The sequence below is a fragment of the Carassius auratus genome, chromosome 14 (genome assembly GCF_003368295.1).
Source record: "Carassius auratus strain Wakin chromosome 14, ASM336829v1, whole genome shotgun sequence".
Taxonomy (NCBI): Eukaryota; Metazoa; Chordata; class Actinopteri; order Cypriniformes; family Cyprinidae; genus Carassius; species Carassius auratus.
This window is the reverse complement of record NC_039256.1, coordinates 20,563,045-20,591,022: the sequence shown is the minus strand read 5'-3', so window position 1 is coordinate 20,591,022 and position 27,978 is coordinate 20,563,045. Positions and strand designations below refer to the sequence as shown.

General features: G+C 36.6%; 2 protein-coding genes across 2 annotated transcripts in view; one reads left to right on the top strand and one right to left on the bottom strand.

The window, feature by feature from the left end:
• Window positions 1-1,901: 1,901 nt before the first annotated feature.
• Window positions 1,902-23,984, top strand: ints6l (integrator complex subunit 6 like). The gene is made up of 18 exons (XM_026280621.1): window positions 1,902-2,246; window positions 2,363-2,440; window positions 8,953-9,102; window positions 10,697-10,786; window positions 10,929-11,112; window positions 11,912-12,040; window positions 12,127-12,290; window positions 14,081-14,233; window positions 17,073-17,205; window positions 18,028-18,122; window positions 18,425-18,535; window positions 18,719-18,934; window positions 19,099-19,225; window positions 19,788-19,930; window positions 20,348-20,576; window positions 21,424-21,792; window positions 21,943-22,036; window positions 22,810-23,984. The coding sequence occupies exons 1-18, from the start codon at window positions 2,136-2,138 to the stop codon at window positions 22,910-22,912; spliced, it is 2,679 nt and encodes an 892-aa protein (XP_026136406.1). The 5' UTR covers window positions 1,902-2,135; the 3' UTR covers window positions 22,913-23,984.
• Window positions 23,985-25,442: 1,458 nt separating this feature from the next.
• Window positions 25,443-27,978, bottom strand: part of mmgt1 (membrane magnesium transporter 1) — a 4,496-nt gene continuing 1,960 nt past the window's right edge. The window contains exons 2-4 of the mRNA XM_026280635.1: window positions 26,560-26,612; window positions 26,363-26,466; window positions 25,443-26,251 (exon numbers count right to left, since the gene is read on the bottom strand). Coding sequence (XP_026136420.1) covers window positions 26,095-26,251; window positions 26,363-26,466; window positions 26,560-26,612 — 314 coding nt within the window. The 3' untranslated portion in view covers window positions 25,443-26,094. The remainder of the gene's footprint in view (window positions 26,252-26,362; window positions 26,467-26,559; window positions 26,613-27,978) is intronic.

Genomic DNA, 27,978 nt, shown 5'->3' with positions numbered 1-27,978 from the left:
CTAAATCTTAAACACAGTTTGGGTGACTGTTTTCCCGTTATGGGAAATCTTAAAGGGACAGTTCACCCGAAAATAAAAATTATTGCATTACTCGCCCATGTTGTTCCTATTCCTAATGTGGCTTTAATCCTTCACTGGAAGAGTAGATAAAGAGAACATTACACGGGCTGAACGACTCAGTCACCATTCACTTTTTGTTTAAACTGGAGCTGTTATGTCTTCTTTTATGTGACAGAATTGGCATTTTTAGGTAAACTGGCCCTTTAAGGTTTAAAAGCAAAGCTTAAAGGAAGCATTTCGTTAAAACAATAACTTTTCTATAGATTTTAGCAATAAAAGCACAGGAAACCAGTAAATATTTTTTTTTTAAAACAATGAACCGAACTTAACATTTGACAACACGACACACATCATGCATGTCGCCTATAAAGTTTATTTAAGTAAACAATTCATCCTAAATAAACCTGCACGCCGTTTAAAATGAATGCTCATTCAGACAACTATCCAGAACCGCCTTTTCAGGGCACAGCCCATAATCAAAACATCTGTGACTGCTTGCACACATTTACACAATGAGAAAACGTAAAGAACATTAAAAAAAAAAAGACTACAGAGAAATGAAAACAGGAAGAACAACTTGACGACCTTTAGAAACTCTCAAGGGACAGTGACACACACAGTCCATGAATGTACAACACTGACGGATTCACTTAAAAGATATCATTTGTTGTAAATCAGATAATAAACATAAACCGTGTGGTGAAAAAGAAGACAGTCGAATATGCTCTACAATATGGTCATCTTATGTTTGTGATAAGACGTTTCTCACGCTGTCTAAGCAGATTTAGTCATGTAAAAATGCGGCTGATTCGATTCTAATAAAGGGTCATGTATGATCTGCATGTGTTCACAAATCTATCACCGCAAATGCGCGTGTGTGGGGTTATAGTGAACAGGACTGCCAAGCAGGTACGTCCCTTTCTGACATTCCCAAATTCAAAGAGCATGTACAGCGAGGCTCCACGCGATTTAGGAGGAGCCAGCACAGGACAACCCTGCTTTTCCTCCCGCGTCTGTGCCGCTGTTGTCCCGGTCTCAGGCGGATTGATGCATTAACATGGCGCTTTACTATACTCTCTCAAAGGAGATAAACAATAGGAGGGGAAGGCGGACGAGGACGGATTTCTCCATGGGTTAGAGGGAGACACAATTACTGTGTGTATATATATATAAAAACACACACACAGAGTTCAAGCCACCCCCCCCCCCCCCCAGCAAGACAGATAGAACAAGATCAGGCGAGGAGGGGGTCGCCCTTCATGTGAGATGAAAATGAAACTATATGTGACCCTGAACCACAAACCAGTCATAAAGGTCGATAAGAGTCTGAGAGCTGAATAAATAAGCTTGCCATTTATGTATGGTTTGTTAGTGTATACGAGCTATTTGAGAAAATAGCTTTTAAAGTTGTTTAAATTAAGTCCATAGCAAATGCATATTACTACCCAAAAATGTTGATGTATTTACGGTAGGAAATTTTCAAAAATATTAAATATGCAATATCCTAATGATTTTCGGCATAAGATAAAAAAAAATTGCTAATTTTGTTAGCTGCCACAAATATACCCTCGTGCTACTCACTTATGCTTTTGTGGTCCAGGTTCACATATATGTTACTAAAGAACGTATCAAATCTGTCTAACATAATAGCAAAAGCGCCTATTAAAAGGCCAAAACAAAGCGTACATGCGAAAAGTAGTATCGTACTCCTCCAGCTCGCGGAGAACTAAGAGGATGAGGAATTCCACGACCTCTTTGCTTTTTATACCCGAGTGGGCGTGGCTTCGCGGATCGGCTCAGCCAATGGCGTTGCAGCGGCGGGGCGAAGGCGTTTCGGTCTTGTTCGGAAGAGAAGTTCTCTAACAGCGCGAGCCCAGCACTGCTCAGAAAAGACAGATAGAGATCCAGGCGGCTGCAAAGGGTGGCAGTACGACCCTCTTTTGGGGTTGGGGGGGGGTCTGATTATAACAAAATATATATACACACATATATGCATGCCCAGGGCCGCAAGATAGGTCATATGCCGATTGTAGATATTTTAGCAAACATCTAGAGGTCTATCTATACATTTCAAAATGCCTATTTTACTTTTTCTGATAGACACGTCCGCTTCTATGAATCAGCGCACTTATTTGGGTACGACGTATCTGGACATTGCTAAAGGCGCGGTTGAGATCTTTATGAAGGTAAAGCATAATTTCACCCCGACTTTTTCAGCTTGCTGTTGTACCTTGTTGGAGTTAAGGATCCCTATGACAAGATCGGTTCAAATGAATGTTTATTGTTTCGTTCTCTTTAACAGCTGCGCGCCCGAGACCCGGCTAGTAGAGGCGACAGGTACATGCTAGTTACATTCGATGATCCACCATACGGCGTAAAGGTAAATAAATACTGCTAAATTGTGCTTATATGTGGTTAAAGCGGAGATTTTTTGTCTGACAGTGAGTCTCTACTGTGCCTCTGGTTCGTAGTATCGGGTAAGGCGGCCTCCCGGTGACGAAAACGGCTATTTTTTGCTAAAATATCCGCAGACCCGGAGCAGCGCAGCCTCTGAACATGGCGGACATTTTGCTTTTGTGTTGGGAAAGCTCTCGAGCGCTGAGATGGAGGCGGAGAGATTTATTATCCACTGTGACGTAGCGCGTGACGCGTGTACGGACCAACTCGGTCCTGATTGGACAAGCAGGCTGCCCTCTGTCGCGTGCACTCCTCTCGCATTCTCATTGGCCACTGTAGCCTGAACAAATCAACACGATTTGATTTAAGCAACAGCCATCAATAAGCAAATGAGGAGATGCTCTGCAGGTTTGCGTTGCTCTTTATGAGAGAGAGGGAGACGTCCTTGAAAACAAGCAACAACTTCTTTCTGTCTCCACTCCTAGTGCATTCACCTCCCTCCCATTCATATTTAAAATTCCAAAAACACCAAACAGGTGAAAGGTGACGTGCCTGTCACATCAGGTCACTCAATCTTTGAAGTTTACTCAAACATATACCTATACAAGCATAATTGCTGACTATTAAGCCAACGTTTACATATAAGGCATGAACCACAGTGCCTTCATGCTATATCACCTCACATAAGTGCTTCCTGTACAAATACAAACAAGTGCTAATAGTACAATAAACTAAGTACAGAAATTAGGAGGAGTTTTGTTTTCATATGTGACAGCCATTCATATTTTGCCATTTGGGATAGCAAGATAACAGGGTCTGTGAGTTGATGGTGTGGTCGGGCATCTGCGTGAACAAATCTCTTTACTCAGAGTACGAACTGAATATAATGGAAGTCATGACTTGCTTAATGGCAGTCAGTACTTAATGGATTACTTGATCGTTCTAAGACACAAGGGCATGACTAGACATTAATGTATTACATTTATGGGCATCATGTACCTAGGTTTTTTTTTTTTTGAGGCAGTGAAAGTTCTGGCTCTTCTGTGTATGTTTATGAGGCATGATAGTCTGTTAGTCTTGCAGTATGCATAGGGGCCAGGTTAACATCCTTATATAATATACATTTTTTTTAAGCAATATTGCTACTGAACTTTAGTGATCGCCCTTAATTTTCTGACCAGAACTGACCTTGTGGTAACATTGTTAACCCCCCCAAAAAACTCAAAATAAATTATTATTAATTACTGAAATGACTATAGCCTACTTCTGATTTATGAACCAAAGCAAGAACATATTAACACTTTTGCCGTCGCTATTCCAGAATATTACAAATGTTATATGTGTCATGCATCAGTCTTACACATATTCTGAAGCTTATAGACTCAACTTGAGTTTTCTTTTTGTTTCTTTTAGAGAAACATGAAGTACCCTGCGACACAGATCCAACCAATCCTCATTTTCACAAAAAGCTTGACATTTGAATATATATTATACATATCTCATGAAATACGATATCTCCTAGTAAAAAAATATTTTGTATGATCCCCCAACTCGTTTGTTTTGCACAAACCACATAAGCTGTTATATATTTGCCTTCAAAAGGGCAAAATTTACAAAAAGGTGATGATTTCTGAGCAATATTAATTTTGCACCTAAAATAATCATGGGATGTTATTACCAAATGTAGAAATATAAATTTTTTGTCAATTAAAAGTTATTTAAAATCCATTTATCATGCTCAAAAGTTTGTGGAAGTACATTCCACAGAGCTGTGAGTTTTATGACAATCAAATGCCAAAATATTGCATATAACAATAATCCAATAAGCAAATAAAGCCAATTCTTCGTCAGTTTTCAGACCTTTCTCTCCCCACGTTCAGCATCATCTTCTGTTTATAAACTGCTGGCCAGTTCTCTTGACGTACCATTATATTGGATTTGGGGAATTGTGGTTATGTGGTCACTTTGCATGGCCTAATTTCAAAATATCATCCATCTTCTTCCCAGCCTGGAGTTGAATCAAGACCTGCACTTGTACATGTGACGTAGTGCTTCCTGGGTTCCTGTTTTCTTTGTTTGTGGTTTGACATTGACAATGAGAGTAGCTCTGTGCTTTGGCAGTTCATTAGTATGGAAAATCTGGCAGGTAGCCAGTTACTCTCTTGGGGGGTTTTCTTACTCCACTGCATGTCATGCAGTTTTCCCACCATGTTCCAGTTTATCCAAGATAATCTGAGGCTGACTTCCAAGTGACACTTAACTCTATAACTACTTTTCCTGCTTATACTATACACTAATGATTCGTAGTAGACATATGGCATGTTTTAGCCATTTACGTGATGACATTTTTAATGTGCATGTGGCAAATGCTTGGCATTTTTATCCTACTATGTCTTTGTTTGACAAAGTGCTATGAGATATTATAACTGCCCTTTTTCATAGGCTCTTAGCCCTCTCTGAGCTATTCATGGCCAGATTGTTTCTCCTGTTTAAAAAATACTTCTCAGCCAAGCAGTGCCTCTTCAGAATTAGCGAGTAAACTAACACAGTTCTCAACTAAACACCAGGCAAATACCAGCCTAGCAAGAATCTAGCCTCTGTATCTGACAGAGTGCCTTTTTTATTTCCCGTCAATTATTCATGAAATTTTCGGCAGCTAAACAGTGAAGAGTTCCAGTGAGCCCCCAGTCCTCACAAAGCTCTCTTTTCCTGTTTGTGTGCCTCTCTTGTTGTCTGAGCCCCTGCCAAGCAGAACATTATTCTTAGTCTTGCCTATTTTCTGAAGTTGACACAGTTTTTGCCCTTAGCAATTTTCTTAATCAAATAATGTTGAGATCGCTTATTTTTGAAGTGAAAGGTTAGAGATAGAAATGAATTTGTTTTGTCATAAACACTCTGTTTCTGTCATTGGTTAATGAAGGAGAAAAGAAAAATGCATGTAACTGCATTTGTTGTTTACGCCATGAAGCTCTGGAAAACAATGCAAACAATGCATATAACATTATACCGTCTACATTTTTTCATTACCTCATCTGACATTTGGACACTTTATGAATGTCAGTGCATTATATAACAATAATCAACTCAAGTTGCATTTATTTTTTAGCAAGTATAGCACAAGCATTGAGTTCAAGCTTCCATTCATTTTTTCGAACACAAATTAAGATGTTTTTAAAATGTTATTCCTCTGATAGGACACCTGTGTAAACTTGAGGAGAACAGGCTTCATGGATCCATTAAAAAAACATTGGGACCAGTTGCTTAAAAGTAAATGCAAAAACGAGTAAGAAAAATCACTTTGAAAAGGTATCATTTGTTTGTAGAACTCACTTAAAATTGTATTAGGTAATGCAATAAAATTCATATATTTTAAGTGTGATTAAAGTTTCCAAATAGCTTTTAGAGTCACTGTACATTTACATGCATTATAATACATGCATGCATAAAATATGTTTGGTGCAGCTCAGGAATAACTCATCTGTGAATCCAGTGGCCTTATGTTTATCGTGTAGACTGCCTGATGCTTGATCTTGCTCTGAATCTTATGAAATGGGGAGTGGCTGAAGTCTTTTCTTCATAACAGGCCAAATATTTCTTCTGAAATCCACAATGTTGCTCCTCCTCCTTAAACCTCAGTCTCAACATATATAACTAAACATACTGTCTGTATTTCTTTGTATTGGATCTATGCAATTAGCAGAGAAAATGTGATCACTAAATAAAAAATAAAAAAAGTGAATTCACTCAAAGTCAAAATGGAGATCTGTTTGTCATGAGCATGATGGTCCGTGTGATCAGTGCTTTGGCTGGTTAACCAGCTCTCATTCCATTAGAGTGACAACTTTAGGTCCTGCCTAGCCTTTATCATCGCACATGACAAGCAACACCCTGCAGACGTGTCCCTCCTGCAAAACTGGGTGGATGTATGTAACTGAGCTCAATGGTTATCTGTGATCAGCTCAACCTTTAGGCGGGAGTAGAGATTGAAACCTGGAAAAAGGCAACCTGATCCTGGAATAATACTCAGGTGATAAGTGCAGCCGCTTAACCCGTGTGAATCCTCTCCGGGTCGTCACATGCCCTTTCTGCTGGGATGATTCCTCCTGCAATCACAAGCGCTGTGTTTATATGACTGCCGCTTTCCTCAGAACAGGAGATTAACAGGGAACAAGTCCTTATCTGTCAGTTTATGTAAAACTGCTTGTTTGTCTTGCCACCTGTCCTGCAGGAAATACAGAAGCCAGGATTTCTGGTACGCTAATTCTGAAAGCAGAAAAAAGAGAATGCATTATATGCTCTCTATAAATAAACAACAGCTTTATGTTTATCTTACATAATATTGCTTTTTCCATTCTGCTCTGGGAGGGACATATATGGTCGAATGTCATGAAACCTGTACAGATGATATTCGGTTCATATTTCACCTCAAAATCAAAAGAAAGAAATTAGAAATTATACATTATCCTACAGCAAAATAGAGACCATTGAGATTTTTGTGACCACTTCTTTTGCATTGCGACATTATTTTAATGACAGTTAAGCACATTGTATTACTGTAATGCATAAAAATAATGTATTATCTATATTTATTAATCATTTATACATCAGGGTAGTATTTGCTGAACTGCCTTTATTTTTGCATGTTTCATTACAGTATTACAGTAAGATAAATCTAATGACCATAACTGAATGAAGGAAAACATCTGGTACATAAATACATAATAGGCTAATTAGTCTGAATTTTCTTAATGTAACATATCATTTTATTCTGGGTTTCCCTTTTGATTTCGGGGTGAAATATGATGTTGATATAATGTAAGAATATATTATTTATAAGTACAATTTGTATTAAATTGTATATATCATTGTAGTGTTTGCTGTACTGCCCTCAATATTTGCTCTCCAAAATAAATAAATAAATAGAAATACTGTATTACAGTAATGAAGATGAAAATCACACTGAAAATAAATAAACATCCAATAATACAAATTCCAGAAGTGAAATATCTAGTACATAACAGTAAAGGGGAAAAAACAAACAAAAATAAGACTATTTTGGAGTAAGATATGGTCCGGACTTATATACTTATGTGGATTACAATGTTTGTTCTGTCCTCTGTTTGATCGCCGTTGGGTTTTTTATTCTTTAAAGAAGGATTTGAGTTTACATTTCCTCTGTTAAAGCTACAATTAGGGTTTTATCCTTTTTCCGGCCTTATTCAGTGTCCACATTCCTTAATCTCTCCCATCTTCTTCTGCCTCGCTGGACAAGCGTGTGATTAAAGGAGAGTCTGATTGCAGTCACACTTCTTCAGAGCCGATAAATTGTTAATGCAGAGGGAAAGAAAGACGGATGGGGAAAAAAAATAGAATTACTCTGTTGCTTGAATTATTGAGTGCCAGTTAGAAGAGCTACCGCTTGAATGGTTTCTTTTTTCGTTCCATACATGGATAGAGACGTACACTGTCAGGACATCTCTATGCCTGCTTTGTTCTTTAATGCTTCCCAATACACACACACACACACACACATGGGAAGCTCAACTACCTCGGGATCTGACCTGTCAAGTCTTCTCCCTCTTGTGGGGAATTACAATGCATGCATGTTTATGTAATGTGTTGATTTATTCACGCTGAGTAAATTTCATGTGGAGCAGGAATCATTTTGTAAAAGCAGATTGAGTGAACTATTAACCTCAGTTCTTTTCTCAGCATCTGAACTCATATTGTTGTTCTTACTGTGTTTGTTTTGAGTGAGCAGTGAAGTAATGACTGTATTCTTCTGCTGGGAGGGGTAATGTGGGTCAGGGACAGACATACACTAACCACATGTCTTTTAAAGATAGTAAAACGAGTCAAGCCTTATGTAGCGGATCTGTGTTGCTGCTTACCATGATGCTATCATATGCTAACATATAGGCTACATGTGCAAGTATAAGCGGTACACAATCATGCATGCTCATTCAGTTACAAAGCTTGTCCTGATCTGTTCTCATATTCTTCGATTCTCATCTATTTAAAACGAAAGTATGCTTGTACTAACTTGTTTGATATTTTGTTACTTTCAAGTGTGGCTTAAGTGTTTAAATACACCACTGTTCAAAAGTTTGGGGTCAGTAAGATTTATTTTATTTTTTATTTTTTAGAAATACTTTGCAAGAATGTCATTATTTGACAATGTAGGTATTCACAATGTTAATATAAATGATGAAAACAATTCTGAAAAAAATGCATCACTATTTCCACACAAAAGCCATTTGCAGCACTGATGATGATAAATGTTTAGCACATTAGAATGGTTCATGAAGGATCATGTGACACTGGAGACTGTAGTAATGGCTGCATTACCGTGCTCTGTGCATAAACATTTAAAATCTTACAACACTTTTGGATGTTAGTGTACATTTTGGGTTCACGGTGTAAATGCCACTGTGTTGCTGAGGTTATGTGGAGCTGGTTTTCAGATCATCTGTTTGTATTTCCTGTATATGGTAGGCGGGTTGGAAAGAGAATCATGCCACATTCATGAGCGAGCTGAAGAACCTGCAGGCATCTGGACTGACTACATTAGGTCACGCTCTCCGCGCCGGCTTCGACCTGCTCAATCTCAACAGACTCGTCTCTGGCATCGACAACTATGGTCAGGTAATAATATCTCCCTTCAGCAGTCAGAGAGTCAAAACTATCTTTATTCAGTATTATAGCAGTATAATATGCAGTATGAAATGAAACATCTCCTCACAGAACATAGAGATAAACATATCCCAATCTTCAGATATATTTGAACAAATTTGACCTTTCATCCAGCCTTAAATGATGTCCTTAAAGGAAACAAATACATTTATACATATACATATACATATATGTAACGCAAATATATATTTGCAGAAGCCATTATTCAAAAAGAACCATTTCACAGCACATCTAAAGTGTGCCAGAAGGCAAGAGAGGCTAACATATGGGAAAATATTCTGTAGTCCAAAGCTTTAAACCTGATGCTGGCCAGTGCTTCAAGCAGCACCATCCGTTCAGCGAGGCTTTGTAGTGGAGATGCTTTCATCAGTAGTGACGGGGGTCCTCTTAACCCAGGAGGAGGAATGGATGTAGCAGCATGCAGAGATTACAGAGCCAATTTTGGGGGGTTTTCATCTTATGAAACAGTATTTCACAAGAGCACACAGGCATCAACTAAATTTACTGTGATTTGGGTTAATTCTTCTGCAACATCAAACAGAGCAACATTTAATTGGATTATCTGTCATTCAGAATATTCAGATACTTTCAATGCACACATTAAGACCATGCTGGATTACCTAAAATATGCAGACATGCAGTCTGAGATAACCCTGAGGCAGTGTGCTAATCCACATGCTCAGTAACTGAGTGCTGACCCCTGCAGTATGCACAGAGACAATGCATCTCACTGTTTACTGAATAAACTACAGTTAACAACATCTGTCAGGTTAAATGTTACTATGCTATGTCCTTTTTTTCTCAAATGCTTAGGAATCCGGTTGGCACTAATGTGTGTACTTGCAGTTAACTTTGAAAACCACATAAAAATCTGGCTGATTTTTTTTTTAAACATTAAACATTAAAAGAAAGGTTCCAGATTTTGAAACATTTTGAACAAAGATCAAGTTCTGATACAAATTGTCCATGTCATATTTTTCAGCGTTTCACATGCACCACTGTACAACATTTTGGAGGAGATGTATATTAGAGAAATTTAATTTTTTTTTATTCAACAAGCATGCATTAAACTGAGCAAATGTGACATTTATAATGTTACAAGAAATTCTCTCTCTCTCTCTCTCTCTCTCTCTATATATATATATATAAAAGTTATTTAGAAGTTTTATTCATCAAAGAATCTTGAACAAGAAATGTAGAATGAAATGTATCACGTAACAACAAAACTATTATTTTCATAATATTTAATAATAAAACTATTTTCAACATCGATAATAATAAGAGCTGATTCTTGTTTCTAAATCAAGAGTATTATAAGGTTTCTGAGACTAAAGTTATGGATGCTGAAAATGTAGTTTTGCCATCACAGGAATAAAATACACATTTACACTAAATAACACTTAAATAGAAAAGAGTTGTAATAATATTTCACAATATTACTGTTTGTGCTCCAACATCTCCAGAGTTCGAAAAATATATGTTTCAAATCAGGGAGCAAGCATTTTAACAGTTTATGGTTTCCCAAAACTGTTCTCCTCTCTTCTAGGGTCGGAACCCGTTCTTTCTGGAGCCATCGGTCATTATTACGATCACAGATGGAAACAAATTGACACACAGCTCTGGGGTGGCTGAGGAGGTGAGGGACAGAGACTTTATACCAACATGCCAACATTTTTTGATCAAGCTGTGGTGACGTATAATGTTACGAACCGCAGGCAGTGTGTCTTTCACCTAAACTCCAGTGGCATCTCACTTCTTGGTTTCTCTTCCTCCCTCAGCTACACCTTCCGCTGAACTCCCCTTTGCCGGGTAGTGAGCTGACAAAGGAGCCTTTCCGCTGGGACCAGCGACTCTTCGCCCTGGTCCTGCGGCTGCCAGGAATGGCCGTGCCTGACAGCGAGCAGTTGGGCAGCGTGCCCACTGATGAGTCTGCTATCACCCAGATGTGTGAGGTCACTGGAGGTACAGCCAATCGATTCTTGATTCAACCTTCTCTTGTTTTAAGTTCAATGTCTGAGGCCTGGATTCCACTAAACTGTTGCTAGACCCTATTTAGAGGAGCTTTAGTCCTGTTCTTCACCTCAGCCCCTCTAAAAATCTGCAATTAATCTGTCAGCCTCTTTACAAATCTTTGATTCCGTGATTATTCTTCACAGCTTTCACATACGAACACTCTTTGTTCCAGTGGAGTCACAAAGTAAAATGCAATTTTGATGGCTTTGTTTAAACAAGTTTGAGTCAGACTCGTAAGAATAATAGTTCACCTAATAAATGAACATGTTGTCATCATTGTGGAACATTTAAAAATTGTATATATATATATATATATATATATATATATATATATATATATATATATATATATATATATATATATATATATATATGTGTGTGTGTGTGTGTGTGTGTGTGTGTGTGTATATATATATATCTTTGACTTCCATTGTATGGACAGAGCAACGAGTTGTTGTTTTTTTCTGTATATTTTCTTTTATGTTCCGCAGAATATATAAAGTCAAACAGGTTTGTAACAACATGAGTATGGCCAAACTCTAAGATAATTCGTGATATCCACTAGTTAGGTCGCTGAAAGGAAGTAATCTGTTGGCGCCCACATATTTGCTTGTATGGTTCAGTATATTGTGTTTTGGAAGATTTCCTCCCATGCAGTACTGTAAACACTGTTTTTTCAGTTGATAATGTAGTTTTGCTGGTTACTCTTTTTTTTTTAGCTCTTTTTCATCCCCCTTTTCTCTATAAGGCCGCTCTTACTGTGTGAGGACGCAAAGGATGCTGAACCAGTGTCTGGAGTCTCTCGTCCAAAAGGTTTTGAGTGGAGTTGTAATACACTTTGAGAAGAGCGGTCCTGATCCACCTGTGATAGGCGAAGGTCAGTGCTGATTCTGTGAGGTCATGTTAGTTTTGTGCTTTTTGAGAAAACAATTAATACACAAATATGGTCTTCTCTTTGTGCAGATGGTCTTGTGGATCCAGCTCGTCCTTTGTCATCCTTCAGTCCGCAGCCCTGGCACAGCTGCCACAAGCTCATTTACGTCCGGCCCAACCCCAAGACGGGCGTTCCTGTGGGTCACTGGCCAATCCCAGAATCCTTCTGGCCTGACCAGAACTCCCCCACTTTGGTAAATAGTAACTTACAAAATACAGTTTGAGTGTAGAGTCAAGCAATGATTTTCTGTTTCTATATTAGTGGGTCCAGACCAGTGTGGTTAAAATCAGCTATAACTATTAAAAAAACATTTGGTTTACTGAAAAAGGTTTTAAGTAAAAGCAATAAGATTAGCTGAAATAAAAAGAAAAATAAACTTAAAAAAAAAAAAAAATTATATATATATATAAACTACAACAATTTAGAAATATATATTTTTAAACAAAAATGAATGAAAATTACTAAAAAAAGTTCATGAAAATTATTTTGTTTTTAACTTAAAATTTCAAATATACAAATAAAAGCTAAAAATTAACACTTTATAGTAAGGTTTCATTAGTTAACATCGGTTAATGCATTAAATAACAAAGAGCAAAACATTTTTACAGTACTTATTAATCCTTATTAAAATACAAAAATACAGCTGTTCATTGTTAGTTGATGTTAACTCAGGTTCATCAAACAATACAAAAAGATACAACTTTGGACTTAAATAGTGCATTAGTAATCATAAAATGCTTCAGAAGTATATTTCAATTTCAGTTCATGTTTACTAATATATTTAACTAATGTTAACAAATGGAACCTTTCTGTAAAGTATTATATAAAAGCTATAAAGTAAAAAAACTGGTAACAGTTCTCACTATTAACTAGTTGCTTATTAGCATTTCTATTATTAACATATTGCCTGTTTATTAGTACTTATAAAGCACATATTCTGCATGACCATATTCTACTTCCCTGACCCTACCCAATACCTAAACTTAACAACTGCAAAATACATAGTTAATGGTTTGTTAATAGCGGGAATTTGACCTTAAAATAAAGTGTTATCAAAAAACTGTAAAAATATAAAAACTGTAATAGCATATAAACAATACTAACATAGCACTGTATGTAGCACATATTTCTTGCACTGATTTGTGGGAAATGCTTTTAAACATAGTTAAATCTAGCTGAAAACACTATGGTATTGGCTAAAATACAGAAGGACTTTCTGCGGTGCTCTAGGACCTGGCAGACGTTCAGCTGTTTCTTTCTGCACGCTGAAGTTTCACAGGATCCTTAATAAAATGGAAAAGTACTAGGATTGCAAAAGGAGTTTGGATAGGTGTATTAGCATGGGCTCATCCGAGCCGAGTGGATGAAGCAATTTATCAGCCAAAGGTAATGACCTCCACAAACTAAAGGTTAGCTTTCATCTTGCTCAAGCAGTGCTAATGAATGCGGATGAAAAGAGCGGTAACATGAGGAAAGGCTACACTGTCCTGAGGTTTCCCACCCCCTCACTGTCTTTTCTCTATTAAACCGTACACTGTAGAGACAGCAGCTGGTGCAGTGCCAAAGTGCCTGGGCTCAGCTCGGCCTGTGGGCGCAGTGAGAGAGCCACTGGAGGCAGAATAAGACTTCTGCAGAGCTTTAGCACTTAGCACCAGCTTAACATGAGGTCACTTCCTTCATGACATCTTCGCTGTCATGTCTACAACATTGTGAATCAGAAGCACAATGGGCTTGGGTGCAGACGGTAACACGGGTGCCTCCAAAAATGTCAACTTGAGCAGATAAAACATCTTTTTCATATTCCTAAAATAAAGTCAATGTTGTGAGGGTATCTTCTCAGGGAGTGCACAGCTTGTGTTGTCCTGTAACACATTTTGCTTTGATGACAGGATGAATTTGCCATCTAACAGACATATCTTTTGACAAACTCATTGTGAGAATGTATTACAGATGACTTCTGTTTGTTTCTCTCTGTCTCTTTAGCCTCCACGATCTGCCCATCCTCTGGTGCGGTTTTCCTGTATCGACTGTGAGCCGATGGTTATCGACAAGCTGCCTTTTGACAAATATGAGCTGGAGCCGTCCCCGCTCACCCAGTTCATCTTGGAGAGGAAATCTCCTCACATGTGCTGGCAGGTGGGACACCTTTTCACACAACTATTTCATCTGATCTGTATTTAGCATGGCATCTTTCACAGCCTTCAGACTGATCTCTGGGTAGAGCTGAGTTTCACAATGAGAGATGTCATGGTGTTAAAAGAGCGGGAAAAAACAGTGGGTGTTAAGATTTTCCATTTTTGTAATTCAATGTAAAAAAGCACAACACAAATTACAGTTTAATGGCTTACACATTCACAGAAATGGTTGTAAAATTCCTGTATTTAGTAACTGGTCAAACAGCAGCTGGAATGAGATTTTGTTGTATAGTTATTTATTCAAACACAGTGTTAAACAGTAGAGTTCAAGGTATGAGGGGTCAGTAAGATTTTATTTATTTGTATTTTGGATTAATTTGATCAAAAATAACAGTAAAGACAATTATAATGTTACAAAGATTTCTTTTGAGCTTTATATTCATCAAAGAATCCTGAAAGAAAATCTGTTTTTCAGAAAAAAATATTAAGCAGAACAAGTGTTTTTAATATTGATTTAATAATAATAAGAAGAAGAATAATAATAATGTTTCTTAAACAGCAAATCAGCATATTAGAATGATCTATGAAGGATCACGCAACACTGAAGACTGGAGCAAGGAACATTTTAAAATATCATAATATAGAAAACAGTTATTTATAATAATATTTTAGAGTACTTCTTTATTTTTGATCAATTACATGCAGCCTTGGTAAGCAGAAGAGACTTCTTTATAATCCATAAAATAATCTTACAGACCCCAAACTTTTGAATAGTAGTTTATATGTCTCCCAATCTTTGTAGTAATCTTTGACATAAAATGCAGCATGTGTTATGTAATAATTTCCTCCCTGATGTTCATACATTAATACAGAGTTGTGCAGGCTTTCTTACAGTATTAAAGTCAGCAGATGCTAGTCTAAACTGACTTACACTAGAGGAAACTTGATCATAAAGGAACAAACAATATAATCAGTGCCACAGTAGTAGTCAAAATACAGAGCAGCTTAAAGTGCAATAGAGAAAGATTAAACCAGGTTTTAAACAGATGCCCTAATATACATAGTTATGAGTTCGAATAAGGTCTTTATGATATTTGATTTCATATAAATTTCAGAATTCTACAGTCAGTTAAAAAAAAAATACTAATACTACCCTAAATAAAAAATCAACTAAAACTCACTGAAGACAGTGATTAAATAAGAATAAGAAACTAATTACAAGCAATATTCTTCACTATGAAAATGTAATATGTATTACTTCTTATTAGAGTTACAAAAGTGATTTAGTCAAGAGTAGTGAGAGATTTCCTCTCTTTTGTTGTTTGATTAACATGAATGACAAGACAGCAGGAATATTAGACTGCTGTCACTTTAAGAACCACCCGGATCCAAAATACTATTACGCATGCGTTTTCTTTCTCAGCTGTTTTGCTTTAACTATTCACATAAGGTATGGAGTATTGAGGATACTTGCACACATATAACCGCTCAGTGCCTATGAGAGCAGCAAAAATAACGTAACGTGAGTGTGTAACCGCGATAGAGACGATAGTCCTAAATCTGTAACTGTTGACAAATTTCTATTGGTATATTGCACACCCCTAATAGCAACCAAACTAAAAAAGCTCATATATACATAAAATCCCACTTTATGTATAAGAGAGAAGAGAAACACAATTTGGTGCAGATGCTGCTGATATTTGTTTAACCAAAAAATCCTTCAAAATCAATGACATCTTTATAGTTTAACAAACTCCAACATAAAATGCACTTAATTGTCATTTGTCACTCTCTCTCTATATATATCTTTATATTTATTTTATAACAATATCTATAGAATTAATCCATTTTAAGGATTTATAAATACTGAAATGTTCCTGCTTTTTGTTTTCACTGAAATGAAACAACCTTATCAATAACTAACCAAAAGTACTATTATTTCTGTTCCTGCAGCAGTGAGGCGTTCCTCGTTTGAGTGTTTGGCTCCGAACCTTAGCATCTGATTCACAGCATCCTAGGATCATGGCGGCTAGTATCGCAAGCACCAATGAGATTTTCTTAAAAAAAAAAAAAAAAAGTTCATACAATTGTATTCAAATTAATCAGACTGTTTCTGTGGTTAAATTATAAACAGTTGAGTGGTTATAAGCTTTTAAACATGAATTTGTGTAAAAAAGAATTGACTCTTTTGTTTTTTTTGTTTGACTAATCATAAGTTCTTACAGAGGCATAAAGTATCTGAAAGCTGCTATGACTGATACAGGGCCATGAGCAAGGCATGATTACTTTTGGAAAGGAAATCATTTTATGCATATAATTTTTTTTCAGGAGCTCATTTTAGTCTGAAATGATGACAAATGGTCTTTCAAGAGCTATTACCCAGACCATTTAGTTTCTTGAAAGAAAGAGGGTTGCCAATACTGCAGAAAGCTTTAAGGATTTTTCCATGCTGGATTTTGTTGTCACTGGATATATATTTACATATAAAAATATACACTTGCTATAAATACCTTAGTCAGTACCAGGAAATGTGTTTTGTAGCTCCATTCTTTTGATTTGTTTTTCCTGCTCGCATCATAGGCTACATTTAAGCTCATCTAAAAATACCAATATAACTGAAGATTTGTGTTTGTTCTTTTGCCATGGCTACATTGTTACATGATTACTTGCCTCACTATAAAAGCATATTTAGAGGCATTTATAGCACACTAGTCTCTGAGGAATCCTGTCACCTAATGAGCCGTTAATGAATGGGTTTTGTCTCTGAGAAACAGTTTGACGTGAAAGCTGAGCTCTCAGGAGACACCAGACGATGCTGACTCCTCTGTCCTGTCTCCCAGGTGTTTGTGAACTGCAGCGGCAAACACAGTGATTCAGCTCACCCGTTCGGCTACCTGAAGGCCAGCACTACGCTCACCTGTGTCAACCTCTTCGTCATGCCTTACAACTATCCCGTCCTGTTGCCACTCCTCGGTACAAGTGTTTTTTTCCTACTGCACATTTCATACACAGTGGTGCTTTAGCCATGATCAAGAGAAAGAAAAATCAAAGATATGTAAAACTCAATTTATTAATAATTTAAGAACAAGGAATAAAAATAATAATAAATCATGTAACTTAGAAAAAAAGACAAATAATATGGATAAAAATATGAATAAAAACTAAAAGCTTTTAAAGAAATTAATACTTTTATTCAGCACGGGTGTGTTAAATTGATAAAAAGTGATAGTAAAGGTTTGCTAGAATTCTTAATAAATGCTGTTTTTTTACTCTTTGCTCATCAAAGAATCCTAAAAAATGTATGAAAGGCTCCCAAAAAATATTAAGCAGCAAATCTTAATATAATATAAAACATTTATAATAAATCAGCATATAAGAATTATCTCTGAAGGATCATGTGACACTGAATACTGGAGCATCAGAGTAAAAAAAAATATTTTAAATGTATTTTAAATGATTTCAAATGGTAATAATATTTCACAATATTACAGTTTTTTTCTGTATTTTTGATCAAATAAATGCACCCTTTATGAGCAGAAGAGACTTCTTAATTTTTTTTTTTTTATATTACTTGTCTCTAATTTTCTACAGCATATACACACACAAAGACAAAGGAATAAAATGAATAATAATTAAAAAGAATACATTTTGGAATAAAAAATTATTTTGTACATTGCTGCATAAATTGTGTACAAGTTTTGTGCATCTTTCATTCCTTTCTTCTGGATAATGACTTAATTTAGTCCAACAATATAGTTTGTTCAGCACACTTATCATCTCTTATTCTCCTCACAGATGATCTGTTTAAAGTGCACAAGCTAAAGCCAAACCTCAAGTGGAGGCAGGCCTTTGAAATGTACCTGAAGTCCATGCCTCCTTACTTTCTCTTGGTAAGACACTCTTCGTTCCTACTTTAAAAAAAGACATCCCAATAGAGCACAGAAGTGTCCTGCTTACAAAAAAGACAACGTCTCTGTGCATATAAATTAATGCAATATAAAATTCTTGGGCTGTTAGATGCACTTGAGGGTCTCTTGTAATCCAACCCTTTTTGTGAGCTGTATTCGTTCTTAACAGCTGTAATGAGGTCAAGGATATGTGCTCTGAGTGCAGATTCGCCCTGAGTGTGTCCTCATTTTCACTTCCTTTGTCTATGCTTCTCCACTCTTCCTCTCTTTTTTTCTGACTGCAGCCTCTCAAGAAGGCACTGAGGATGATGGGAGCCCCAAATCTCATCTCTGACAACATGGACTGTGGCTTGAGCTACAGTGTCATTTCCTACTTAAAAAAACTCAGCCAGCAGGTGAGCAGTCTTTTCTGCTGACAGTTAAACCTACACAGTTTTTCCAAGTTAAAATAGTACTCAAACTCATGACTTTCCTTTAAATGTTCTATATTACATATTGTATCCATTCAGTATTAAATCCTGTTTGTTTGAGGCCTGAGTGATGCAGATTTTTTAATTAAGTTGTACATGGTTTTCAAGGCAAAGATGGAGTCCGACCGTCTGATTGTGTCTGTCGGGAAGAAGCCTCCTCAAGAGACGGGCATCAAGGTTAAGAACCACTCGAGTGCCCTGTCTCTGGCACACCGGCGTGATTTCAAGCAGCTCCTGCAGGGCATCACGGGCGAGGTTCCCTTCCGACTCATCGACATGAACTTCAAAGAGTTTGCTGGTTTCCAGATTGCACTTCTCAACAAGGTACAGACAGTTTGAGTTGGGCTGAATTACATTACAGGGTCTATTTGAAATCAATCAGGTCTCAGTTCATGTTTGGGAGTCAGAATGTAGTTATACTAGATTTTCTTGAAGTAAGGTAAAAAAATGTAGCTTCTATAATCATTGACTTCTCCCTTCTCTTCAAGGATCTGAAGCCCCAGGCCTATAGGAACGCTTATGATATTCCACGACGGAACCTTCTAGATCAAGTGACTCGGATGCGTTCCAATCTATTAAGAACAACACAGAAGCTCATCAGAGGCCAGGATGATGGTAATTGTTCATAACTGTTCAAATCTGCCAAACACGACTTAAGGTGTAGCCACATTAGTGAAATTTTGACAAATTCTCACAGACAAAAAAATAAAGCTGTTGTCTATTGTTAGTAGCATAAATGTATGTAGCACAGCTCACACAGAAGTCACTAACAAACCGAGCAGCTTTCTTTTGGTTAGTGTGACAAATCCGCGTGATTAATTTGAACCCTGTGCAAAAATTACATTGGGAAGTCTTTTTCCCTCACATGAAATTCATGGTAAGTTTCTTTTAAAATGACTGGATTTCACCTGCGAAAATGGTTTACACTATATATGACACAAATCACGTTTCGCTTTGTTTTCAAAATATTGTGTATGGTAGTTGTTTGTTTTTTTTCTTTTCGTTTTGTTTCGTTTTGTTTACTGAGGTGGATGTTAACAGTGATCAGATTTGTTTTGCATAGCAAAAAGAGAAACTTTTCTTTTCACTGGATTTACATTTCTAATGTTGACATGTAATCAAATAAATGTTCAGCTGAAATTTGTTTAATATTGAATATTTTTCCATGACTCTGTAGACTACCTGCACAGTATTCCAGTGGGGCAGATGGGAAATTATCAGGAGTATCTGAAGATGATGCCATCACCTCTGCGTGAGATTGATCCAGACCAACCTAAACGACTACACACATTTGGCAACCCATTCAAGCAGGACAAGAAGGTGCTTGCATGTCAAACCTATAGACAGTGATGTGTATTATACTGTATTATTTTGGCATTAGATTTCAGAAAGCTAGTTGCTGTTGCGTGGGTGTTTCTAATACAACTCCTGAGGGATTGTTGGCAAATTTCACATCTTTCTCTCTTCTGAGCACCATAATCTAGCTCTTAATTTTTCTTTTTGCCTTTTGGAAAGTCATAAAAATGCTATCGTTAATGTTTTCTTTTGATCTGAGAGCAAATGGGAACGATTTTCCATTTTAATTTCACCACTATAGTTCACCCAGCTATGATGACTTTTGCTTCTGCGTACCCCAGAAATATGAAAAGGCACCTCTAATATAATAAAATTACAGGTCACAACTGAAGTGCCTTAGATGCTAAGTTGTTTTCTTTCTTCATCTTCTCCCAACAACAGGGAATGATGATCGATGAAGCAGACGAGTTTGTGACAGGCCCACAAAATAAGAAGCGGGGTAACACTGGGGATCTTAACTCAGGCACTGCTCTGAAGAGGAGAAGGAGTATGTCCCCTCTGTTGCGCCGACCCCAAACTCCCCCAATAATAACCAATCATGTCCTCAGCAAGGGCCCCACAGGGACTCCGGTCCAGCAAGGAATCATTAAACCCATCCCACTACACAAAGGTAAAGTCCTCTGAGTAACAGCTGACTGAGTCGCTGAGTAGTATGATACGTTGTTGTCAAAGAATCTCATCAAATTGCATGTTTGCAGCATCCAGTTACTTTTCAACTTTTCAAATATAATGTTAAGTTATACTTTGTGCAATAATGCAGTTATGTTCAGTGTAATATTATTTAACATGTTCTTAATATAGATTTAAGATTAGCAATTGGTTTAGGATTAGTTAAATGTAATTGTGCATAATTTACTCGTATTAATATAATAATTATGTCATATTTAAAAATGGCTATATTTTCATTCTCATCAAATTAGTAAAAAAATAAATAAAACAAGTACATTGCAGTTTGTGTTTTAATGTTTATAAACATTGTAATATTACAATATAAAATAACAGTTTATTTATATATATTTTCAGCATCATCAGTGTCACATGATCAGAAATTAGTGTAATATGCTGATGTGATGCTCAAGAAAAGTTTATTCTTAATATCAGTGCTGTGTAATATTTACGTGGGAACCATATTCAATTTTTTTTATTTTTTTTATTCTTTGAATATAAAATTCTAAAGATCAGCATTTATTTGAAAAAGAAATCCATTGTATCATTATAAATGTCTTTACTGTCACTTTTGATCAATTCCATGCATTGTTCCTAAATGAAACTATTCATTTCTTTCAAAATAATCTTCCTGACCTCAAACTATTGAATGGTAGCATTTGAGATTTGTACTGCAGAGATCATACGAGTCGTTACTATGCTATCCCAAACAGTTTTGCGAACATTGAGTGTATCGAAAAATGTACTATCAGTATAAGTAATAATATGCTGTCATATATTTTCCCCTACAGGATCTGAGGGAAACGGTGTAGGAGGCCCAGAAAGCAATGGGGAGCGAGCGCCATGCGAGGAGGCTGGAGACGGCTGGCCTGGTGGAGTGGATGGAGAGGAAGGAGAACCTGCACCTGTGGAGGACACAGGAGATGAGGGGACACCAGACGAGGAGGAGGAGAGAATAGGACTGGAGAACTGTCTGGACGAGAGACCCTCTGATCTCACACAAAACTGTGAGGACATGAGTCCCCCGGGCCAGGAGGAGGAGCTGGAGGGCAATGGAGGAGACACTTTGGCGCAGGGCACAGTTGTTATGATTCCCCTGGAGGGGAGTAACGCGGAGCTGCGCAGTCGAGTCCTCAAAGAGGTCCGCAAGCCTGGCCGCAGTGAGTATCTAGATATAACACCAAATTAATTATTCACGCCCATTCATTTCTGTATTCTCTCCGAATTATTCTCTAGCTTAAATCGAGTGCACTTTGAATTATTGGTAGGAATTAATGAAGCTGAACTGAATTGCTAATTCTTTTGTGCAGATTATGAGACAATATTCAGGTTACTGGAGGAGGTGAAGGGGCCAGCGTCAGTGCAGAGGTACTTTATTCATCATGCCATCAAAGAGGCAGCCAGGTGAGAGCTCTCCTCAAACCCTCGCCTTTCATCGTTTACTCACCCTTATCTCCTTCCAAACCCATAAGAATTAGTTATTGAATCACAAATTAAGATATCTTCATTAAGATCCTCTGTTGAAAGACCAGGTAACCAAGACTTAGAAGATCCAAAAAGGTATTACTATTACTTTAAATGATGAACAGATTTAAGTCTTCAGAGAGAGTAAATGACAGAATTTTTCGGTGTACTATCCCTTTAAGTTTTGCACCTAATATGCACGTTAATTTATTTGTCTATCTTTACTATAGTTCAGTTATAATTATTAGAACTTATAATTATCATTTTGAAACATGTAGAAAAACTCCAGTTGGCTCTAGCTGGACCCATACCAGGTCACTTTCCCCACCTTTCTTTTACTTTTGCATCCAGAAGACTTGCATAATAAATAATACATTTTCTTTATTTTATAATGTTCTATCATGCATTAAAGAAGAAAAATTGTCAATACTGAAAGAAAACAAATGTTTAGTAAATGCTCTGAAAGCAGGTAATAATATGGAATTTGGCTTTCTTAAATTAAATTGTTAGTATGTCAAACATTTGAAGTGGATCAAAACCTTTCATCAAAGTTGTCCTAAAACCAAAACAATACCAGTTCTTGTCTTAGGACAACTTTGGTGGACTTTTTTTGATCCACTTCAAATGTTGACTACCATATATTTATGGTGTTATATATATATATATATAATATAATGTCATATAATCCAGCTAAATAGCTGTCTCTGTCTCAGGTTTAAGAAGCGTGTGCTGATCCAGCAGCTGGAGAGCGCTCTGGAAGAGATTGAAGACCGACAGATGCTGCCCACACAACTCAACAACGTCCACAGCAGATAGTGGGACGTCACTTCTCACCGCTGAGAGACACACAAGACGACAGGGAAGCGGCACATCAGCCTCAGTACTGTGCTTTAGGAGGAGACGTTAGCGAGGGATAGAGTAAATTAGAGAGGATGGAGGCCTGTCTGGCTCACGCTCCAGTCCAGGTGCTTCCGGTTACTGAATTGTGTGACAGTTTGAGTGCTCACAACGGAGAGAGGCGTTCCAGGTTTGATGAATAATGAATAAGCACACTTCAGAAAAGCCAAGCCTCATCCACTATCTGGTTTTACAGGGTCATCTGAGGCAGAGGTCAGCGTCTGTCACGTGAAGTATGTTTATAAATTATGACTGTCCACTGTTATTTGGCAACAGTGGAAAGTTCAGAGCTGATGATAGTATGGAAAATCTATGATGGATTTGTGTTTGCATGAAATGCCTACAAATCATGGGGTAAACAACACAGATGGACCTTTAAAGCATTCTGGATTGGGAACTACACTATTGTAGACTCAATAGCAATAACCCTCCAATCATCAGTACGCCAAACACGTTTTTACAGTTAAAGCAGATTTTTCAGAAGAACATTCTTATGACTTTGGAGATTCTTTATGAGATCTGGTAGCTGGCCTGTTGTTGTATTCATGGTGATATGTAATGTCACATAGATTTGCTTCATTTAGTGTCCAATAAGCAATAGTGTCCACCCTGTCCAAAAATAAAAACATGCTTGGCTCATCACACAAATGGGAAATGCCAACTCTGGTGTGAAATGAACTGGTGCACAGCAGAGTTTTGTTTCTGTCCAGTATGACATCTTTCATAATCCTGCGAGACTGCTTAGTTTCATCGCACATTCGCAAGTTACATTAGTGACCCCATTCTTGTTCGTTTTGTTCATTTTTAAAAACAGATGTATACTACTTTTTAATGTTCATAAATAATATAGATTATTTTTGGATGGTATTGCTACAAGAACATAAAAATATTTTAAGAATTGTATAAAACATTTTTTTTTATCTGATGTTATATAGACAAAATTTTATGATTTTTCTTAATGAAAATGATGAAAAATAATAAAAAATTACAACGGAAATGTTTGAATCATTGTGTAATTTTATATATGATATTGCATATTTTTATATACACACTATTGTTCAAAACTGTTTAAAAGAAATTAATATTTTTATTCAGCAAGGATGCATTGCATTAATCAAGTGATATTAAAGACCTTTATAATGCTATAAAAGATTTCTTCTGTTATTTTTTTACTTTCTATATTTATCAGAGAATCCTGAAATAACATGAATCATGGTTTTCACAAAAAAAATATAAGGCAGCACAACTGTTTCAATATTGATAATAGAAAGAAAAATTTTGTGAACAGAAAATCTATATATTAGAATGATTTCTGAATGATCACATGACACTGAAGACTGGAGTTATGATGTTGAAATGATCAAATAGTCTTGAGTATGACGGGGAAAAAACCCACCCACCCCAAACTTTTAATGGTAGTGCATGTATATTGTATAAAGCTGTCTTTAATATTGATATTTTTGCACAGAACTCTTAGGTTTTTTAAATGATGCATTGGTTGAAGTATATATGAGCTGATTACGAGATTTTTGGATTTTCTTCTGTTTTTTTTTTTCAATAGACCTATTTTTCTATTTTCTCATCCTTTTAGAAAATCCCAAAACACTACAAGCATATACCCTGTAAGCAGGCCTAATGTAGAAATGGGCTGGCTTCCATCTTGTTTTATTCTTGACCTGTGTCTCTCATGTTATTAATATACCTGATTGTCTATTATGAGTTTCTAATTTTTTTCCCCATCACAGCAGATGGTGGAATCTAATATAAACTATTAAAAAAAAATTTGAATCAACCTTTACAATAGTGTTGCAATGTTGTAACACTGTATCTTTGTTGTAACTATGACTCATAATACAGCTGTAGAAATTGTAGACATGATCAAACCTTTGACCAACTGTGTGCAACAGCCAAAAATGTTAGCCTAGCTGAGACTTTCAACAAAGTGTTTGACTCATGATAACATCACAACAATGCAACTACTCTAAAGTCATATTGACAACAAATCGACATTATCCCACAAAAGAAATATGATCTCCAGGTTAAAAAAAAAAAGAAAAAAAAAGTCACAAGCAGCAATTAATGTCAGAAGAGGAGACTAAACAGTGCTGGGATAAGGGGGTTGCTATTGCTGGTACTTAACAGGTCTCCTCTAGCAAAAAACAAAACAAAACGTACCTTAGTGAAGGATTAGCATAATTGCAGTCTTAAACCTGACCATTTCACCTGCCCATTCTCTGCTTACACAGAAACAATGGGTTGATGTACCACACCCGTATATGTCCGTGAATCCACACATAAAATTGTATACAGCGCAACATAAAATCGTTTGGCAAGTTTTGCATAACAATCACGATAGTTCAAAATGAACATGTTTAGTCTAGTTTCAAAACACAATGAGGATAGACAGTATTTGCAAAATAAAGAAGAAAAATGGATTTCAACCAAATTGTAAATTCATCAATAAAATTTCTGAATTTATTAAGGTAAAAATAAGGAGTTATGTCTCGACATTAAATAAAACAGAATACCCCCCCCCCCAATACAATTTATTCCCACTGAGTGTTCACAGTATTGTTAGCATTGCTATCAATCTAAATCATCTATTGTGGCCTTGCTCAGACATGTTTTAATAGTTTTAATCATTTTCAGTATTATGAGCTCAAATCTGAAGTTCGTGAATCAGAGCTACTGCTTCTGAACATTAATACAATTTATGGTCCACAACGCTGACCTCAATTCAGATGGGGACAGGGAAGAACCAGTTGCAGTTAGGGTCAGTTCAGCCAAAAACGAGGCAATCCGACATTGTACATGTAGGATTCATGCCCTGTGCGACAGCCAAGCCAAGTGCTACAGCCGTAACCTACAGATTTAAGACTCCCAGGCAATAACAAGTATTTACAAACATATCAGCTGGAAAAGGAGTTGGCACAGTCCATTGACAAAACAGTAACCACGAGAGATGCATGTTTGTACAGCATATTCACATATACAACAAGACAGGAAAATATGCTTATTTTCCTTTTAACCGAGGAGCTAATCTGTTAAATTTAAGAAAGAAGCAAATGAAACCGGACAGGGCAGCCCACTGAAGGTCAGTTTCAATGATAATTTTCCAGCTTGCGTAACCGCAGGGGATTGGAGGGCAAGGCCTGTGTGCTGGGAGTGGACGGCTCTTGCTCTGGAGGGCAGAAGAGCACTCGGCCTCGGTGATTGAACAGGTAGAATGACGGGTGATTTCTCAATGTGTCAAATGTCCTGTTAGAGCGAAACAGAAATAAGAGAGCTTTTTAATGTATCAAAGGAAACAGAATATTTCGGATACAGCCAGGTGTTACATAATAATCTCAGAAAAACACATCTGCTTACTTGTTTTTGAGCTCTGAAGCAGCATCCATGTCTTTGAATTCACCTGAGATGTGAACTATGCCATAACACGTGATCACAAACGATAACAAAGTCTGTAACACTATCTGAAAACACAACACAAGAGAAGCTGTATCGAGGAAAACAACACATGCATGTGCTTCAATGTGATTAGAGTCTTGTATTTGATTGCAACTTACATCTATGGGTAATGTTTCGTTCTCTTTTTCTGTCAGTCGCATGTAGGATCGGTCTGGAAAAAGAAAATTAAATTTTTTTCTTAAAAATTGTCATAATGAAATGTACAATGCATATTTCCTCAGAAGGACTTGTTCTCTGTATGAAAAAAAGTTTGCTAAGGTTTCTAATTCTATCTGCTTAGAATACAATGCAAAGCTTTTTGAAGTGATGGTACCGGCCCTTCCTCCTCAGACTTGACTCACACGCAGGTTGCCAGATTGATTACACAAACAGGAACGAGCGCACTTTATGATAGATGAAATTAAAAAGCTGTGTTATCCTCCAACTGGCAACCTGGGGTGCTGAAATACAATTGGGTAAACTGGGTTCCACAAACCAAAAACAGAGACCGACATTCCGGCCCGGAACACATAGTTTCAAAGGAGAATAACTGACAGTAGCCTTGTTTTTCAGATGAACAAGTATATTAACTTAGTAGGTTTCTTAAATATCTGCAAACATATTATGTTATTTTTATGCTTGCTTACATACAGCACTTTTAAGTCCTCAGGCTGTTTTTTGCATTATAAAATTTGGTGTTTCTATGCAGAACAGCAAGGCTGAAGTTCTGTAGAATAATATTTCGCTTAGAGGTAAGGTTTATTTAAAGTTGCGGCAAAAAACTATTATTTGACCACACCCCTAAAAACACCTCGCCCCTAGAGTTTAAGACATGGAGAAATGAAACCCGGCCAAGCAGAGGAAGTAAAGATATTATTAAAAATATGGGCAAGCAAACAGTTGCATGTCCCTGTTAAATTTGATAGTAGGAAAAATACTATGAAAGATACTGTTAATGTTCTTCAAAATAACATTTATGTTCAGCAAAAGAAACTCATTCTGGTTAAAAACAACTTTTGAGTGAGAAATGGTATAAAAATAAAACTATGACAGAACTGACAGACAGATGATAGAATCTTTATTTTTGGGTGAAGTACTCCTTAAATAATATAACAACAAAACAGAGAAAAATCACTCCTTACTTTTAACTGAAGAACTTTAATATAGTTGCTTTGCTTTAATAATAATAATAATAATAATAATAATAAATCTTAGTGCTTAGTTTTATATTTGTTAATTCAGTTTCTCAAATGCTGCTGCTTAATACTGTACCTGAAAATAAAGCACTGTTTTATTTGTATCTTTGTTTTTAATAGCAGATAAAATAATGAAAGATTCTTATCGTCGCCAAACTTAGCCCAAAAAATCTTCCATTCTTTTTTGTTTTATATTTTGTTACCTTGAAATTCTTTTTTCTTCATAATAGGGAAATTTGTTTGGCTGTAATGCTCAGACAACTTGCAAAATAGCAAAACCAACATGACAGAATCGTTATAAAATAGTGTATATACCGTTAAATATATATTCCATCATGCACA

What these genes read in the sequence shown, in the direction of transcription:
- ints6l (XM_026280621.1), top strand. Translation starts at nt 2,136, where the DNA reads ATGCCTATTTTACTTTTTCTGATAGACACGTCCGCTTCTATGAATCAG. An exon ending in GCTCTGGGGTGGCTGAGGAG is followed by an intron (nt 10,787 to 10,928) that starts GTGAGGGACAGA and finishes TTCCTCCCTCAG; the next exon opens with CTACACCTTCCGCTGAACTC. An exon ending in TAAAAAAACTCAGCCAGCAG is followed by an intron (nt 18,536 to 18,718) that starts GTGAGCAGTCTT and finishes ATGGTTTTCAAG; the next exon opens with GCAAAGATGGAGTCCGACCG.